The 19,914-nt window shown below is 33.6% G+C and overlaps 1 protein-coding gene across 9 annotated transcripts in view; it reads left to right on the top strand.

Annotated features, from left to right (window-relative positions):
* sns (nephrin adhesion molecule sticks and stones) overlaps positions 1-14,429 on the top strand; it is a 326,558-nt gene extending 312,129 nt beyond the window's left edge. For all 9 annotated transcript variants that reach the window (XM_073988663.1, XM_073988662.1, XM_073988661.1 and 6 more), the window contains one exon: positions 13,310-14,429. In XM_073988663.1, coding sequence (XP_073844764.1) covers positions 13,310-13,909 — 600 coding nt within the window. In that variant the 3' untranslated portion in view covers positions 13,910-14,429. The remainder of the gene's footprint in view (positions 1-13,309) is intronic.
* Positions 14,430-19,914: the final 5,485 nt, after the last annotated feature.

Below are 19,914 nucleotides of genomic sequence, written 5' to 3'. Positions count from 1 at the left end.
TCGACTGTATTTTAGTTTTTTTTTAAGTTTTTCTCGAAACTGAATTTGGCCGACCAGGTATAGACCTTCGATGTAACCTTTTTTAACTTAGCATGAAATGATTTTTTGGCCGGCGAAATAATGAAAAAATAAATAAAGCTAATTTGACTATTACTGGAAACCCAAACTATGGTATTTTTGATTTTGAGAACCCAATCCTCAGCTGCTGTCATATTGACATGAACATAAAAAGTTGGGCCGTTACAGATTAACTTCAAACTATATGTTTCTCAAAGTTCTTGTACGCTTGGGTGTTAGACTAGGCGATTTCAATTTAGCTTTAAAACTATACCATGTGAATTTTTAAATTATGGTAAATGTTACCAATTTTCTCTTCCCTTCCCATTTTTATTTTGTAAATAACCAAGAAAGAGAAATATTTGTCTAACTTTTCAAACACACCATTTAACCGAAGATAAACTTTAATTTGTTCGTCCCATTTAGAATGGAGAAAGAGAAGGGTTTGGTAATCTATATATGCTAAATTAACCACACGAAAAGTACAAAAAGTCTGGAAAAAAGCCTCAGTTGTAGGTCAACTACTTCAAATGAACACAAAGGCATTGATGTTTAGATACGTACATACATATATACCCGGACTTGTCATCAGACTAATGGAATGAAATATCATTTTGACATTTTACAGAGTAATTGTCACTGACCAGGGTGACACAGAGAATAGGGACAACATTTTTTAGTGTTGTCAACACTTCCCAAAAACAATATTTCACACTTGCCCATACCTAGACATTTGTTGCAGTGGTGTTGTTGATGTTCACAGTTGCTTTTTTGTTCTCTCACTCACATGAACAAATTACTATTTGTCCCGATTCTGTTTTGTCACTGTTTGAATTTCGTTGTTCATGCATGTATTCATACACTTGCCTGAAATTATTGTCAATATTTACATACAATGAACAAATATGCAGATATATGCCTGGTTGAAGACAGCATTAATATACATATGTACATGCATGTGTGTATGTATAGAGAGGGAGTGAGAGATTGAATATTTTAAAAATCTGCAAAATAACATCAAAAACAAATCAATCGAAATTAAATGGTAAATATTTGTTTCATCAGCAGTTAAATATGACCATGGAACAGTTTTGAATCGACACACGTGCATACATTCCCAAACAGTGGTGTTAATGCCGTCTGATTATACGAGGGCTGCACAAAATCTTTCTGGCCGAGGCAAGACCGTGTGTTGCCAGGCGCCATTCGATTTTTTTTTTTTTTTGATAGTTTGACACTTTTTAGCCTATACGTACTCAGGACAGCTTTTCATACGACGTTGGGTTTGTGTTGTTTGCAGTGACTTGAAAAAAATCACTTTGCAAAAAAAATGGAATTTACTTGTGACAATTTTCGTCCGATCATTTTTCACAATTTTCAAGGCAAGAATGCATCGATCAAATTAAATCTTTGTATATGTATGTTGATAAAGAGCACTATAAAAAACTGGTTTAATGAATTTAATCGTGGCCTACACTAGCCAAAACGAAGGTCCTTTATTTGATTACAGTACATCAAGAAAAAAGGGCGTTCAAAAACCATGTTTTGGAGGTGTCTAAATCGGAGTTGAAAAAGGGATTCAGCAATGGGTTTGAGCGCACGAAAAAGCATATTAATCATGCTGAACACTACTTAAGAAAGCAATAAAACTATTTCTGATTGCAAATATTCGCGTTATCATTGTTAGGCCAGATAGTTATCGTTCGGCCCTCGTATTGTATGTTATTAGCAATGTATGTATGCCATTATTCATTAAGCAAGAGGATATGAGTTTTTGTAGTTATAGTTGTGATTTACATTCATACAATTACAATATTCTATCTTTGGCATCTTATTATACTTCCGCTTCGAAGAAAAATACTCAATGAATACGGGTTTTCCCACAACGCAAATAATTGCATACACTTTTTATATAAAATAATAATCAATGAGATTTGCAAAAGAAAATAATGATTATCATTCTAGCGTATTTAATTTAAGCACGTTATTTATTTATTTAATTAAAATGTAATGTTTTTAACCATAGATATGTAAATCTTATCTATCTATTTGTGTACATCAACATAATATGCACAAACATGCATAGAATGAATGTTTGTATACATATATCTACGCGTGTAAGTGTAATTGTATAAAATTAAATTTTTATGGCAACCCATTTACTTGAACACTCATCAGAACTGTTGTCTATTGTGATTTTATTGAATTTTTATGACGTGTTTTATATTGAATTTTAATTTGTGGAGTAGAAGCTTCTGGTAATCAGCGTGGCAACCGAAATTAATAACTAAAACAATAGACAAAAAGTTCTGCTGTTATTAATGAAATATAAATTCTAATTGCAAATACAGACATTCTCTTACCCCAAGCCAAATTTGACACAGGCACTTTAAATAAAATATCAAATATTTATGTATTCTTAAATATTAAATGTGAAGTTTGTAACCAAATATATTAGAAATATAGCAAAAAGCCAATAATCTATTGCACTTTTGCCTTCAGATTGAGAGAAACAATTAAAAAATGAGATTGGATGTGGAATAAATCAATAAAAAATTTTCGATTTTCAGAAATTTACAAGTGGCGATCATCGGCTTAATTTTTAACGTAATAATAATTAATATAATAATTTTCTTTTTTATTAGTCAGACTTCTTCTTTGTGACGAAGTGCATACAGTTTTACAAGTTATAGTTTTTGAACCAAAAAAATGAGCATTTTTTTATCAATTCGTTTTTTTTCTGCAAAAATTACTTGTTCAACTGATGTAATAATATAATAAAAATAATAACCAAAACTAATAACTACATGTAATACAAGTTGTCAAATAAATGTTTTCGAAACGTAATGGAGATTCCAGAAAACCCCATGTTTTCGGCATATACATACTTGAAAATCATGACACTTTACGAATTTTATTCTTAATAAGGATTAACTAACAAAATGTTTGCAAACAACCGACATTTTTATAGCAACTCTCTCTCATTTTTCATAAATTAATACAAAGAAATGTTCGTTTTTCTTTTGGTTCGAAAACAATTACTTGACAAACTGTTTTGTATTGTATTACTAGCGTGTACTTAGTTCTGACAATTGTCACATCCGATAGAAAAGTCTACAGTAGCGATTACAGATATATTCTGTTTCCAATATAATTAGACCAGTAAAGACACAATAATTATATCATCGAATGTTAACACGATGCTGGCCCTACTGGTTCATTGGTTACTGCTGTTGATAATTTACGTGAGGCAGTGTCAGTTGTTTACATACAACCATGTGAGGCAAGATTAACTTTACGGAAATCGGTTCTTTGTAGCATTGCCTTTCGAAATCAGTCCAATATATTATTTCACAGTTAACAGCTTCATTAACTTGTGCTAAAGTTGAATCGATTGGATTTTTTACACGTCAGTCACTTTTTTTGATTATAACGTGACACATGAAAGACGCATTCGTAAAGATCAATTGATGTGTAACATACCTGTCAGGCTAAGATGTACACATTTTTGTCTTGCAATTTAAATCGAATGCAGTTTGGCATTTCTTTTCCGGACTGTGGTGTCGAGCATATTTGCTTGTGCAGTAGTTGTGAATGATTACTCGAAAAAGGTCAAAAAAACATTTTTATTTGTTTATTCGTTGTCTATAGTGCGATTCTGTAACAAGTTAACGACAGAATTATTGACTAACGTCGTTAACTGGAAATTTGTACGTGTCCATAAGTTTTATTATTGCCGAATATTTTCGGTACGTTAAGTATCAAGATAAAGTTTTGACATATTTATAAAGGAAAAAAATCAAAATTTCAAAAGTAGTAGACTGTTGTAGGTTCTTCTACAGAGCAACTAGGGATACACAAAATTTTTTGTTTTGTAAATAAAGGTAATAAAAATTATGTTCTTTGATTTTTTCGCCTTTCTATGATAAAAATAATTCTTGTCCATCTATGTTATTTTTATTTGTCAATGCTTCAAGTACTCGAGACAACACAACTCTGGCAAAAATCGAGGATTTTGGTCACGCTTGATATCGCAAATAACAGTAAAACCCATAGGTGTTTCAAAGCATTAGCATGCGCCCCCAACACCGATGTCCCGACAACTGATGCTTGACGGCTATGGAAGAAAACAAGTGAAAAATTAAACATTTGTTGGCACTGAATAGCATACGAATCAACCACACCTTCCGTTTCCTTCGACAATGAGTATCTTACTACACTAACACTTAAACCATTCCACAGTCTTGCATTTCTTTGCTACCATTTATTCGTACTTGCTGTGTGTGTACTCTGGCATATTTACAATTTCAAGCTTGCGACTGTATTAGTCGCCCACAACCAATGCTTTACCACCACTACAGTTGCAACATTGTCGGTGCCAAGCCTTATGCACAAAAAATCAGCAACAACAAACATGCCCCTGCATTTACAACTGGAGTTTCGTTAAATGTGAAACAGATGCAGCAAAAGGCAATCGAGTTGCACTCATTCGGAAGCCACAGTCTGTGTTCCATAATATTTTATGTTGTTCCCTGTTCTTTTTATGTTGTTGCCTGCTGTTGTTTTTGCTAAAGCCCATGTTTGTCATGTTGCCTTCGTTGGTGTATTAAAATGGCAACATTTATAAAACTGAACAACTTTAAACGATGACATGAAGTTTATGCTCACAACAGCAACAGGCCCACCAACAACAACATTTAGGGAGTGACTATGAAGTTGAGAAAATAAACCACATAGACTTTTTTTGCTGGTGCAGCATATTGTGATCATTCGTTTGGAGAAAAATGAAAAACAACAACCAAAAATGAAAAGAAAAGAAAACTAAAAAGAACAATTGAAATTCTTTGAAAACTATTTCAGTAAAAAGAGTACAAAACAATAATAAGTAAGAAACATGCCGCCATCATCAGAAAGGGTGAAGCGGTTTAAATCACTTATCCCCCATCATAGGTTAATAAAATGTACCAGCTGGTAATTTTTTTGTTTGTTAGAGATGAAATAATTAAACACTGTTTGGAAGACGTGAATGGAAATCCACAATAAAACAATAAACGTACCGTAAACAAACAACCAATTGGATGTACAATACGGTTATGACTTTTCACAACCTCTATCCCTGTATCGTGTTTTAATCAGTTTTTACCTAAAATTAGATAAAATCTTAATATAAAACAAGCTCACACACAAAGTCATTTAAAAATGTTGCTATATGAGCTTTTTGACAAACTCTCTAAGTCACCATAAGCAGTTATATAACTGAAAGTAAGCTTTGGAGCCACACGACATAACCAAAATGTCATATGTCACTAAATTGATTACATATCATTTTATATCATACGTAACTTTATTTCATATATCATATCAATTAAAAGTGGTTTGTGCGGGAACTTTTTCAAAATTTAAATGGAATAAATTTTATTATAGTCAATAATAGGCAAAAGTTCATTCATTTGTGCAAGAGGAAATACATTCTTGAGAATTCTTTTTCATTTCGTAATATTTACAAAAAAATTAAAAAGTGGTTTGTGCCTGACCTTTTTTAATACTTAAATAGAGTAAACGTCATTAGTAGGCAAAAGTTCATTCATTCTTGCTACAGGAAATAATTTTTGAGAAAAAATGCCAACAAGTCATAACCCTAATGTCCGTATATCGACGCCTCCAAACAATAGTATGCTAAGTCGACTTAGCATGTTTTCAAGTTCTTTACATTTTTATATTTAACGTCCTTTAACTTAAATTCTGTCAAATTTTGGTAATAATCGGACAATCCGAACAGAAGTTATAAACAAATATTTACTTAGCATAGTACTGAAGGTCAAAGAAATTTCCAAACTTTTAGAGCTTGTCCTGCAAAACTCACTGTTCAGAATTAGCAAACTATTATTTGGAGTTGTCGAGCGTCCTTTAACTTAAATTCTGTCAAATTTTGGTAATGATCGGTCAATCCGAACAGAAGTTATAAACAAATATTGACTTAGCATAGTACTGAAGTTCAAAAAAATTTCCACACTTTGAGAGCTTCTCCTGCAAAACTCACTTTTTAGACTTAGCATACTATTATTTGGAGGTGTCGATATGGCTGTGAGGAGGAATATAATTCGAATTCAAAACATTAAAATTTTGTCCAAAAACGAAGTAAAAAAACGTTAAATTGCACCAAAGCCGAACTTTTTATACCCTCCTGAAATTCAGAACTAACATATAATAATTAGTTCTTTTCTGATACGAAAGTACCTATGTATGTATGTCAATTTTTGGCGGAGTAGTTCTTTGATCACTGGGAACCATTAATGTCAAATGTCATGGAATTTAAATCGGAAATGTAGCTAAAAACTTCAAAATGCCTGAAATCGGGAGTTACCTTTATATGGGTGGTATTCTAAAATGCGGACCCATGTCCAAAATTATTTGAGTTGACATTTTTTGATCACTTTGAACCCTGAATGTCAATTTACTTGCAATTTGGGCCAAAATTGTAGATGAAAACCTCAAAATACCTGAAATCGGGCTGTACCATTATATGTGGGTTATTCCTAAAAACATGGGCTATACCAAAATGTGCAAAATGAACACAGGGAACTATAAGTGCAAAGTTACAGCTTATGAATTCAGAAATGTAGCTGAAAACTACAAAATACCTGAAATCGGTCAGTACCATTATATGGTGGTTTTTCCAAACCATGGACCTATGACTACAATTTTTATTGAAGAAATTGTTTGACCCCTAGGAAAACTAAATGTAAATTTAGCTGCAAACTCCAAAATACCTGAAAACAGGCGGTACCATTATACTGGGGGCTATACCAAAACGTGGACGTGTGTCTAAAATTTTTAGTGAGGAAATTTTTTGCCTACTAGGAATCCCAAATGCCAAATACAGCCAATTATGTCTAAAAATGTGGATGGAAACTTCAAAATATGGGAGCTATACCCAAAAGAGGATCTACAGTTAGTCAACTAAATTATTGCAAAACCAAAACTATAACGAAATTTTAAATAAAACAAAATTTTATTGGTATAAATAACATTATTAGTATATTTGTTAACAGTTTAATTCTTACACATGTTTATTAATAAAATAAAAAAGTACCTAAATTTAACTAAAATGTTCTTAAAATAAACAAAAATTAGAAAAACTCACTGTTTGCACTGTCAACTAAAGAATTGCAAAATTGCCAACTTTTCAGTCTTACATCTTACAATAACATCCCGCAATTGAATAAATAAGTTTCGAAACGCCATATTCCAATGGTATTGTCATTCTTCTTTAATGTATTTTATTATGTCGCTTCTAATATTGGGCGACATATTCCAGACATTTTTCTTCAATTGTACCGTGCCCATAAATTTTCGATGAGGTGAATATCTGGATTTTAGGCTGGGGTGTCGATAACTTTGGTTCAGTTGTATAACAACCATGTCCTACATAAATTAGGTTTATGTTTAAAGTCGTTGCCTTGGTAGTATTTATATTGCTATTTGGTTGAATTTTTACGGCCAACAAACCCAAATTTCTTGACGCTGTTGGTTAAATTCTTTTTTAAAATATCCAAATAAACCTCCTTTGTCATTGTTTCCTCCAAAATTCGGATGCTACCAATGCCTCTGCTTGATATGTAACAGAGGTCCGCAAAATGCCACTCGCTTTTAATGCATATTCGCGATTTCGTGCTTTTTTCATTGCTTGCTTTTGCCATCTCTGTTTAATGCTATTGCTTGCTTTGCCTTTACCTTCATGCGTGTGTGCCAATTGCACACACACAACACACTACAAGAGCTCGTTGCCTTTTTTTGCACGCTGCCTTCGAAAAAGCACGTTGCATTACAAAAAGCAGTAGATATTTCTGGTCAAATTTACATGTTAATAAACATAAAAAATTAATGTTGAGACAATAAAAACAATTACTAGTTTAGTTTAGTTTATCCTATTATTAAAGAAACTCAAAGAAAAAGCGAAATTTGGCAAATGTATTCATTTATTCAAACAGAAGATGGTACGATACTGTGTGGTGGTATGCAGTATTGTGCATACTGCATTTGCGAATCGTGTGAATACAAATGTAAAAGCAAGCAAGCATGCACTAAAGCAGTGAATAATTTTTTGGGGTGAATCTGCTTTTTGCACATTCATATTTTTTATATGCAAGGCACTGCACTATTCGCTTTTGGGAAAAGGCAATAGAGTGTGCCTTTTATATGCATTTTGCGGACCTCTGATATGTAACACCATACCCTAACTGACAGTTTACGCAACCTTACGGTGTATACTTTTTGGGGCCAATCGTGATAATATAACATAATTTTTGTGTCATCAGAAAATATAACGTCATCCCAGTACTCCAGTGGACGCGAAATGTTCTTGTAGCAAATCTGAATGGCTTCTCTATATTTTGCTGGGAGAGCAATGGTTTTTTTCCTACTCACTTGTGATGATTGTGATTAATACTTGTTGTTATGTAACACTTTTCTGACTTTTTCATGTGACACATTTACTCCAAAGTCGTTTTTATCTAATTTTCTGAAGCTGGTTTGGGCCTATCGTTTACGCCTTCAGCATGAGCCTTCCCTTTCTTTTAGCGCAGTATCTGATGTTGTACACCGTTCTCAGCTTATGAGAGGTGATTTCAGCGATTTCTCGGACCGGGTTACCATTCTCATAATTTAAATAGACCAATTGTACCATATCTTCCGAATCGTGTTTGCCGCACATTGTCTTTTTGCCGCACATTGTCTTTGTTTCACTCAGGACAATCGACTAATGATAACAAGTTGTGACGCGTCAAGAGATTACATCTTCATATAACCTAAAAGTCATAAAAATCCTTAATTTCAAAAAAGTCTTGGGCAATTACGCGATTTTACTGCACATTCAACATGTAAATCATCTCATATGTACAAGAACCCAACATTATTAAAATATTTTGTTGTTGTAATTCGTAATTGAAAATCTAAATTATTTTAAATTCATCGTTTGTAATAACTTAGTTGACCAACTGTATTTAAAAAGACTATATAGATGTAGAATTGGTCAAGAATATGTAGTTCATTTAATCAAAGAATTGCATGACTCAAAAAATGCGTTATCTGAGTTAGCAATTTCTATTTTTTTATTTCGTCTTGTGGCAAATTTTCATGTTGATATCTCTAAAACTCAACGAGTTACATCTTATTTACTACGAGTTTGGCACAATTCAACAAAGTCAAATTCCAATCGGTAAATTAAAACGCTTTTTTCGAAACTGTAGTTTTTGAGATGTGCCACTCCTTGAGTAAATGAGCGATATATACTTTCCGAGATCTAAAATTATTATTTCAAGGAATTACAAACGGAATGACAAATGCAATATACCCTCCATTATAAAAGAATGGTATAAAAACTGACATTTTTCATCGGTATCGAAATTTTAAATCTGACAGTCCAACTACACGTGAAAAAAATCTACTGAAAAAATTTGGTATCTTTCTTTGGGAAAAAAATCATGAAAATGACTTTTATGGGATCTATACCCCAAGTTGTACATTTTGACTTTGTTTCATTAAGTTGATCACTTAAAATGTTCATAATAATGTTTATGGATTCAATTTCATGTGTTTAAGAGTTACAGATTGTAATTTTTAGTAATCGGTCCTCCTGTATGTGCGAAACAATAATAATGAAATACTCGAATGCTTTCATATATTATAGGATTTGTATCCTTTTTTAGGTTCGTATGCGTTTGATTAAAGGTTGGATCACTAAAACACATACCTGCATACACTGCCGCTCACTTGAATAGAACCCCCCTGCAAAATTGTTTTCAACCACCATTTTTTCCGAATTATACAAGATATGAAGTTTTTAAGTTTTATTATATTTTGCTTCATGTGTGTGGAGTAAACTTAGTCATTCATTTGCATTCAAATCCATTTTGTATAAGAATTATACAAGGAAAACAAAATAAAGTCAAAAATTGAAGTAAACAATTTGGCTCATTTGAACAGAACCCCCATTAAAACTTGGGAATACAGAAAGATTGTATTAGAATATCGATGCATATTCACTCTATATTGAAAACGAAGTACTTTCATTAATATACAGTAAAAATATATCCCTCCTGATTAAGGATATACCCGTATATCCTGCTTTGGCAAGGATTGATTAAATAATAAGGTGTAATACCTAACAAAGCTTGCTTTTTTTCTTTCAACAAGTTTATTTTTGGGAGTGTACTGTCTCATTTAGTCGTATATTTTACGCATAAGTCATTCCCAAACATTTTAAAGAATATTTACCACTGTAGAATATGAGGGCCCCTCCAGGATATCCGCATTTCTTTTCAAAAATTTCGGTTTTGATGACTCAAAGTATACAAAAGATTATAAAATCGTGATGAAATTGTCACTCGGGATATCCGAAAATGCTTTTCACTACTGCAAATGTCTGTTTTAGAACTCCTTTGTAAATTGTCGTGCGCATTTAGGGTGTAAGAAATTGACGCTCAAGTCCTTCATAATTATTAAGGACTCTCCTCATTAAGTAAACAATTGCATAACTATATAACTATTGTTTTCGCGTCTATTGAATGGAAGACCATCTTCTAAATTGTTTCTGTAGCTTTGAATGTGTCTTTATGGTGCTGGAACGCATTACTAATTATGAAGGACTTGGTCGTCAATTTCTTTCACCCTAAAAGCGCACGACAATTTACAAAGGAGTTCTAAAACAAGCATTTCCAGTAGTGGGAAGCATTTTCGGATATCCAGAGTGGCAATTTCATCACGATTTTATAAACTGTTGTACACTTCGAGTCATCAAAACTTAATTTTTTGAAAAGAGATGCGGATATCCTGTAGGGGCCGTCATATTCTACAGTGGTAAATATTCTCTAAAATGTATGGGAATGACTTATGCGTAATATATACGACTAAAGGAGACAGTACGCTTCCAAAAATAAACTTGTTGAAAGAAAAAAGCAAGCTTTGTTAGGCCTGATTATTTAAAGAATCCTTGCCAAAGCAGGATATACAGGTATATCCTTAATCAGGAGGGATATACATTTACTGAATATTACTGAAAGTACTTCGTTTTCAATATAGAGTGAATATGCATCGATATTCTAATACAATCTTTCTGTATTCCCAAGTTTTAATGGGGGTTCTATTCAAATGAGCCAAATTTTTTACTTCAATTTTTGACTTTATTTTGTTTTCCCTTGTATAATTCTTATACAAATTGGATTTGAATGCAAATGAATGACTAAGTTTACTCCAAACACATGAAGCAAAACATAATAAATCTTAAAAACTTCATATCTTGTACAATTCGGAAAAAAAATGGAGGTTGAAAACAATTTTGCAGGGGGTTCTATTCAAGTGAGCGGCAGTGTATATACGTATTGACACAAACAAATGTTAAAAACTATTTCAATTTCCTGCTCCCCAGAGTGTGAATGAAATCGTCATTAATTGCCCAGATTAGTGAACAAACAGCAGCAGCCAACCTCTATTGTTTTTGTTTCAATTCTTTTTATCAGTCTCGTGCTGTGGCATATGTTTAATGTGATGCACATTTACAGTCTAGCAATATGGATTTTTATGCAAAAATATCATGAGAATGCGTTTTTCTATATACAGTAAAATGCATGTATAATCTATGAAGTAACACACACAGGCATACTTACACAGTTGTGCCTTATCAACTTTTGGGGTTTAAGTCCAATGGTGGCTGGATCAGAAACTTTACTCTCGACTGCATAACATTTTCCAGCTTATGGGCATTATAGCTTTTTATTTTGTTGTGGCATTTTTTCCCCTGTGCAGCATGGGGTGGGGCATGCAAACTATGTAGATTGCCGAGCTATTTTTTGGTGGCAATGATGGTTTGGCTGCTTTCGACACCGGCTTTACGTAAGTCGTAATCACAGCCAACGGTCATTTGGACAGGCTAACAAATGGCCAGGTAGGTCGTGACTCAACGGAATGTCAAAAATAACAGTAAAAACTGATTTTACATGGATGTGTATTATGTGCGTACCAGTGGCCTAGAGTGCAGTGGGCCTTTGCTTATTCCCCAATCCCGTTTTTTCGGTTTTTTAACTATTTTATTTAAAATTTATAACTGTGCTCATATATCAACTTTAATAAATCGAAATTTAAAAATGTAAAATAGGGTTTTTGTTGAAAAGAAGCCGGCACTCATTGTGAAAGATTATCATCATTGAGAAAGTGGTTTTGAATGCGAGTATAGTGTACATATATATGTGTTTATGAAATATATATTCTAAACATATATTTTTAAATGAACAAAAATTGTGTATTTTCAAGTTTTAGAATTTTCAAACATGTTGCACTATGATGCATGATTAAAAAGAAACAACTATCTATGAATATTACACAATCATAATCACAACATGACATTCATTGTAAACCGAAATTTGCAACTATATTCTTTCTTAGTTAAAAAATTGCTTATGTTTCCTCCATTTTCATTTCCATCTTTCAGGAAACAAAATCTGACATAGTTTATCATAAAAAATAGTTTGCGACATGACTACAGGACATGCCGACAAAGAAATTCACTGCTTTGTACCAACTCTCTCGAAACGAGCACACTTAATCTGTAATTCGTTTCATACCTTTTTCGACTTTGCCAAAAAAGAGAATGGAATGTGAATTTAAAGCAGGATAAAGAAACCAACTTCGCCATCGTCTCAATCGTCAAACAAACGATGTATTTAGAGGTTGTGGCAAAAACTTGATATGACAATCTAGTTCTTTTGTTTGTCTTTAACTTTTATCAGCTTGCTTTCTTCTTCCAAAATTTGGTTAAGTATTCGTTTTTGCACTACGCACAAACACCAAACCAATACATATGTATGTATGCAGCGGAGAGAGGACCAAGAGAAAAAATTCATAGCAAGCAAAAGTTTTCCCATTAAAATGTCGGTTTATATAAGAATTTGCTAAGAAAATAACATACATAAAAAGGACTTTGGGATGAATTGTTATGAAGGACGAGACAACAACAACCATATACATTCATGTTTAACTGTGTGTGTAACTGGGTGTAGGGCGAGCGCGTTTCATTACAGTATCCATTGTGTTGGTAGCAAAAACGTTTGTGGTCTAAACGAAGTTTGTCCAAACGAAACATAATTTACAAGGACATCTTCGGACTTGCATTAAATATTTGTTCCGCATGTTACCCTCATTGTTTGTTTTTAATTAAGACACTAATTTATATGTTCTTCTTATTTTATTGTTTTTCTAGGATTATGCTGCTCAAATAGATTTTACCCAACCCATGCCTATGGCTCACTTACAACCGGTGTCACAGGCTTCAATGATCAGCGGTACTATACTGGCGGCTGCTCCATCCATGGGTAATGGGGGAAGTGGTACTTTGAGACGTGGCATTTTGAAAGGCGTATCACACGTACCACCGCCAGATGTCACCCATCATACCACCAATATGGGCAGTGTTCATATGATGCATGATTTGCATCCACTAAATATATCATCTACCTCATCAACGATGACAACAGCATCGAGTGTGGGCAATGGAAGTCTGATGTCTGTGCCCAGTTCTACGCCTAAACAACCGCAGAGCATACTGAAAGATCCCAATCGAAACAAACAGCAGCATCAGCTACAACAACAATCATCACTAATAGGTACGAGCATGATGGCTGTTCCCGCACCTCCTGGCAGCCTACAAGTGCTTAACATACCCAGTTCGGTTGGGATTAGTAATAACCTGTTAATGACCGCCAGTGCGGCTTATGATCCCGCAAATCCACACAGTCTGACCACATTCAATGCTGGCGGTGCTACAGTTGCATTTACGGATGCCGATGGTCACCTTGTATAGCTGTAGGATGCCTCACATGGGGCAATGCTGACCGTAATTACGGATACAGCAACAAGAACAACAACACCACCACTACCACAAACAACCCGCTACTAAATATGAGACATGAATTTCTTTCTCTTCTTCTTTCACTTCGGATAAGTATAAGTCAAAACTAGGCTTAAGGACATACAACAATACTCTTAGCAAACATCTATTTAGCCACATTTACACATACAACAGCAGCAGCAAATAGTATGAGTTCGTTCGTGTGTACAATGTGTGTGTATTTGATGGTTGTTACGATATTTAAGACAAATACCAAAAACAAAAACAAAACAAGAAAACCATTACAATAAAATCTACGTCAGTTCTCTAATTAAAGATATAATTCAAACGCAAAAAGTGAGTTGGTGAGAACACAATAAGACTCTTAAGAAAACAAAAAGACAAACCAAAAATGACAGGTACTACGAAAAAACAGAAAAACAATTACCGAACTGAAATAACAACGAATTACCCCTCAAACACTAAAAGAAAATGTATTCTTTTTTTGGCCTAGCCATTCATTGTGCGATCAAGTTCCTGTGCTCGTATCTAAGGGGATCAATTTTTGCACAAAAAAAACAACATAATGTATGATTTACGTGGAATTGGCAACTTTCGTATAATCTTTTCTTTTTTTTTAAATGCGCCAGATCAGATGATGCGTCAGGAAGCTGTATTGCATTGTATTGTCCCTTATCACATTATTAATAATATCATAATACCCTGAAATCATTCAAAACTTAAATATTGCTATTCACATTTATATTTTCACAAATTTCGATTTGACTAAAATTTGTTGTTCTGTATTTAAGGGTTATATTTAATTCAATTTTAAATTCAGTTGTTTTAGATTGATTACATTTTGGGGCATTATATTATGTAAAATTAATATTTCTCCAAATGGAATCTTAAGTCCAACGTTTTATGACCATAATAAAATTAAATACGATTTAAAAAAGAAGCTTACATTTTAAACGATCTCTCTCATGTGCATATCAATGATCTGCAAGAAACTGTTTTTGGACCAAAGTCCATGCCTATTGAATCTCTTTTAATTTAATTAAATCTTAATCAAAGTCGTTTTCTGTGCGATTAAATGTACGTGTTCTAATATTAAAATTCAATTTATTTTATTTCATTCATCCCTCATTAGCACTAGCACTGGAATTTAACAACGCAATCGTAACATGAGCTATACAGGCCACGGTGACAGCTAACACTACGACTAATATATTTCTAATTCGGACAGACTATATTTCTGCTCCATATCATTAATTTTTGAATATTTAATATATTTTTAATACGCATTTTTATTTAATTCTTGACCAATTATTGTTCTAGTCTTTGGAAGCGACATTAGCAAAATGTTTTATTTAATATTAATTTTTAAATTTATTTATAATTTAAAATATTAACTACAAGTGACTTATTTTAATTAATAATTAATTTTCTGCATTTAGTATTAATTCTTTCACAAAGAGGAGCAGGTTTTAAACAAAATAAATCTCAATGTAGTCTTCCACAATAAAATTTGAAGTTTTTAAAAAATATTTTCTTGTTTACAATTTAAGTTAAAGTATTTTATTTTTTATTAAAAAATAGAAACAAATCAAAGAGACGAAGAAGGTTGATTGTTTATAGCCACAAAATATTGACATTGCCTTTGGCCAAACAAATAATTGCTAGATTAGTATCAATTAATAACTGAATAGAAAAAAAATCGATAAACAAACCTAATAATAAAAAACAAAACAAAAACAAAGAAAAAATACAAAACTAACCAATTTAAATTAAGTATAACCAAAGAGTAATTCATTATAAGTTTTTTTTGTCAATGTGTTTCTGAAATACAATGTAAATTGTTATAGGCTATTTGTTTTTAATGTTCTCTATCTCGATAGTGTAAAGATAAATAAGTTTTCATAGAAACGTTACATGTAAGTAATTAATTAAGTTATGTAATTATAAGTATTATGAATTTTCGGTATTTTGTCCATTAAAATTTTTTTCAAAAACTTTATCATGATGTACTCAAGAAAGAAAACGTGTGTTTTATTTACCTGCAAAATTGGATCGCATAGACAATATGCAATATGAAGGTAAGGTAACGTATATAAATTTGAAGATCTTTAATGAATTTGTGTATTAGAATTCATTTTGCTGCGATTTAAAATCGCTTCTGATTTTATGGAATTTAATGATTTCCTCAGGTTTAAATTTAACCACTTGTTTCGCTTATGCTCACCGTCTAACCTGTTAACATCCAGTTCTAATCCCGTCCCGTCTACTGGGAACTTTGGTCTTACTTCGAGTATTCGACCAGCAGGTATATGACGAGCGCCTGCAGCAGTGATGATGTTTCGGAACGTTCTTTCTGCTATTCGAACATCAGAAGGGTTAAGCGGATCTTGGAGCGGTGATTAATAATCTCTCTGAAACTAGGCCATATAGCTTCCGGTTTTCGGGCGATTTTTTGATGAAGAAGTTTATGGGGAGATGTTCTGACAAAAGGCAAACGACGAGTTTCACAGTGACGTCATTTGTCACTGACCGTGCAAAACGTAGAGCTATCAATCTGCTCAGTCAGCACCATACCTCTTTGGCCATTGCCGAGGACCAAATGCCACAACTTATGATGAGCATTAACGTCTCTAAGATCAGAAGGTTATGACCTCCAAAAGCGGGCTATTATTGGGCCTATAATCTGAAGTATAGTTATTTATCGGCGAACAGCAACGGCTGATGAACTACCACCATGGTAGTAAATGCTGCTGTTGCAGAAGAATTTCGTATTCTGATGGCTGTGACTACTCACTTGGGGCTGTGTTCGCGCAGCATGCAATAACATAGTTCCTGTCGTAGTCCCTCACATGGACGAGTCCAGAACAACGCCTGAGATGCACCGACTACCGGCATCTATTGTATCTCACAGAAGTTTGAGCGCGGTGGATGAGGATTTGACAAACTGGACACATACATATTAGTCCTGGGTTTTCTTCCTTCCCGAAACTTACCAGAAGAATAAAATTATCAAAGGCATAATAAGTGGCATACAAACCTTCAAGAAATAAACGCTATATATAGGGTTTTGGGTAGGGAAATCCCACACCACGAATTCTCAGTTTTTTTTTTTGGCTACGGGATTTTCCCGGGAAACAAAATCATATTTCCCGGGAAATCGAAAACAATCTATTTACGTTTATTACAACTAATATTGAATGAATAAGCTATGCAATTGGTTAATAACCTATGATGTTCAGAATTCGATAAGTTTTTACAGAATCTGGAAATGGCAAAATATGTGGAAATAACGCAAAATATGTTTTCAGTGAGGAAGTTATAAGAGCCGCACCAAAACTTGGACTATAACGACACATTTTGTCCTGCTTCATATACACTAGGAGAAAAAATATTTTTCGCTTTTATTGGAACAACAATATCTATTTTTTATTTAATTGAATTAATTGAACTAACATGACCTAAGGAGTTTGTTTTGATAAAGTGATATCTAGCGAAGTCCACACAAATCCAACCAATATGCTACGATCGTTTCGCTGGTGGTTTAATTCAGCTCATAAACCACCATTTCAAACTCAGACTTTGTCTAGCACCACATCTAATATGCCTGATGAGCTGAATCAAACCACCAGCGAAACGAAACGTACTCTACTGCGTTCATCTTCCAAGCACCTACCTCAACATAAGGAATACCATAAACCCATAACAAATATGAAAAGAAAATACAAATTACGACCAAAAACACTTCTCAGATTGTGGTGTAACTCAACTATCAAAACACAAAGAAAAAGAAGAAACAAATAAAAATAAGAATCTCATGGTGTACGTACACAAAAAAGAACAAAGATAAGAGGAACTTACATACAAACAAAACTCACCAAAATTGTTTTTTCACCACGGCATCGAATACTGAGAAAATTGTCTAAGAAAAGAGAATAATATTGTCCAGCAGAAATAACTATTTTTGGATATGACAAAAACAATTGTTGTAATTAACAAAAACTATTGTTGGAGTAACAATACTACATACGGAATCTAACAATATCTTTACAATACATATTTTGCTCTTCGAATATTTCTGGAACAATCATATTTTTTTCTCTGCGTGTATGTGCGAACGAATATTTTTACAGTGTTTTATTTAACTTGCTTTGTTGTCCGTTTAGTTCAAATCTAGTAACTCATTTTCCACACAGTTGCAGTTGACAAATAGGACTAAAAGTTTGCACACTTTTTAGATTTGGATGACAATACATGAATATGAAACCAAAACCAATATGGGTCCAATTTTTCTTATATCCCCATATAGCGGTACCGCCCGATTAAAAGTATTTTAAGGATTCTATCTTCATTTTTAGGCCGAATTGGGTGTAATTTGGCATTTACGGTTCCCAATGGTACAGAAACTTCGCCAGCAAAAATTATGGACATAAGTCCAGGTTTTCGTATAGCCCTTATATAACGGCACCACACGATTTCAGGCATTTTCAAGTTTTTATCTACATTTTCGGCCAAAATTGGCTATAATTTTGTTATGAAGTTCTCTGTGGGCAAAAAATTTAATTACTGAAAAGTTAAAAATAAAAAATAATTTAAACAAGTAAGAACAGACTATAGTCGGACGGGGCCGACCATGTGATACCCTATACCACTATCCCTGTGCACTAGCTTTCCGGGCTAGCTGTTATAAGATGTGCATTAGAAATTTTACCAATTTTCACACAAAAGTTTTGATCAATTTAACCCGCTAAATATTATCCGATCATACCGTTGACTTGCACGCTACTTCTTCATCTCAAACCAAAACTACGTTTAAAATTTCGCGCCGATCGGACTATTATTGCGACCTACAGAGCGGCTACAAAATCGAGCAAAAATTTTGTTTTTGGTCCATTTCATCCCTTTAACATTTCACGATCATCGCCAAAAACTAATCAGTTCTATTCTGGTCCAAACCCGACCTCCATACTAAATTTCGTGACAATCGGTCCATAATTGCGGCCTCTAGCTTGATTACAATTTTTAATGGACGGACAGACGGACGGACGGACGGACGGACACACATCGCTAAATCGCTTTATCTCGTCGAGATATGAAGTTTGGTATACCACATGAGGGGTCTACGACGAATATTTCGCGGCGTTACATGAATTTTTGGGAAAACAAACTTATTATACCCTTTTCCACATTGTGGTATAGGGTATAAAAATGTAGTTACAGTGTTTTATTTATAAATGCACTTAAAACTAGAAAATAATTTTCATGATAGAATCTCTAAAATCAACCGCCTGCATTTGAAATAAAAATTATGACAATATGAAACGGCAAGCGTTTTATTTCAGAGATTCCATCATGAAAAATTATTTTATATTATTTTCCTTTGTAATTTGGTATATAAGTTTCTATTACCCCTAGGATGATTGGTATTGCAAATGATATAGCCCCCATAGAACGGTACCACCCGATTTTCGGAATTTTTAAAGTTTTAGCTTCATTATCACACCGAAATGGCTGAAATTTGGTACTTAGTCTTCGCTAGGGGCATACAACTTTTCCCCAGAATTTTGTCGGTATAGACCCTCGCCTTCATATAGCCCCCATAGAACGGTACCTCCCGATTTGCGGTATTTTGAAGGTTGTGGTCTCAATAATACACCGAAATGGCTGAAATTTCGTATTTAGTCTTCATTTGGGGTACAAAACCCTCCATATAAAATTTATCGGTACAGGTCCACGCCTTAATATAGCCCCTTAGAACGGTACCTCTCGGTTTTCGATATTTTCAAGGTTATGGCCACAATAATCCATCGAAATGGCTAAGATTTGGTATTTTGTCTTCGTTGGGTATATTCAACTCTTCCCCCGAATTTTGTCCGTACAGGTCTACGCCTTCATATAGCGTATTTGAAAGTTAGCCAAATTGTTTTACATAAATTGCTGGAATTTGTTATTCAGTCTTC

The sequence above is a fragment of the Musca autumnalis genome, unplaced genomic scaffold, assembly GCF_047663935.1.
Source record: "Musca autumnalis isolate F117 unplaced genomic scaffold, ASM4766393v1 scaffold_5, whole genome shotgun sequence".
NCBI lineage: Eukaryota > Metazoa > Arthropoda > Insecta > Diptera > Muscidae > Musca > Musca autumnalis.
The sequence above is the reverse complement of the archived record's forward strand: the minus strand, read 5'-3'. Positions and strand labels throughout refer to the sequence as shown.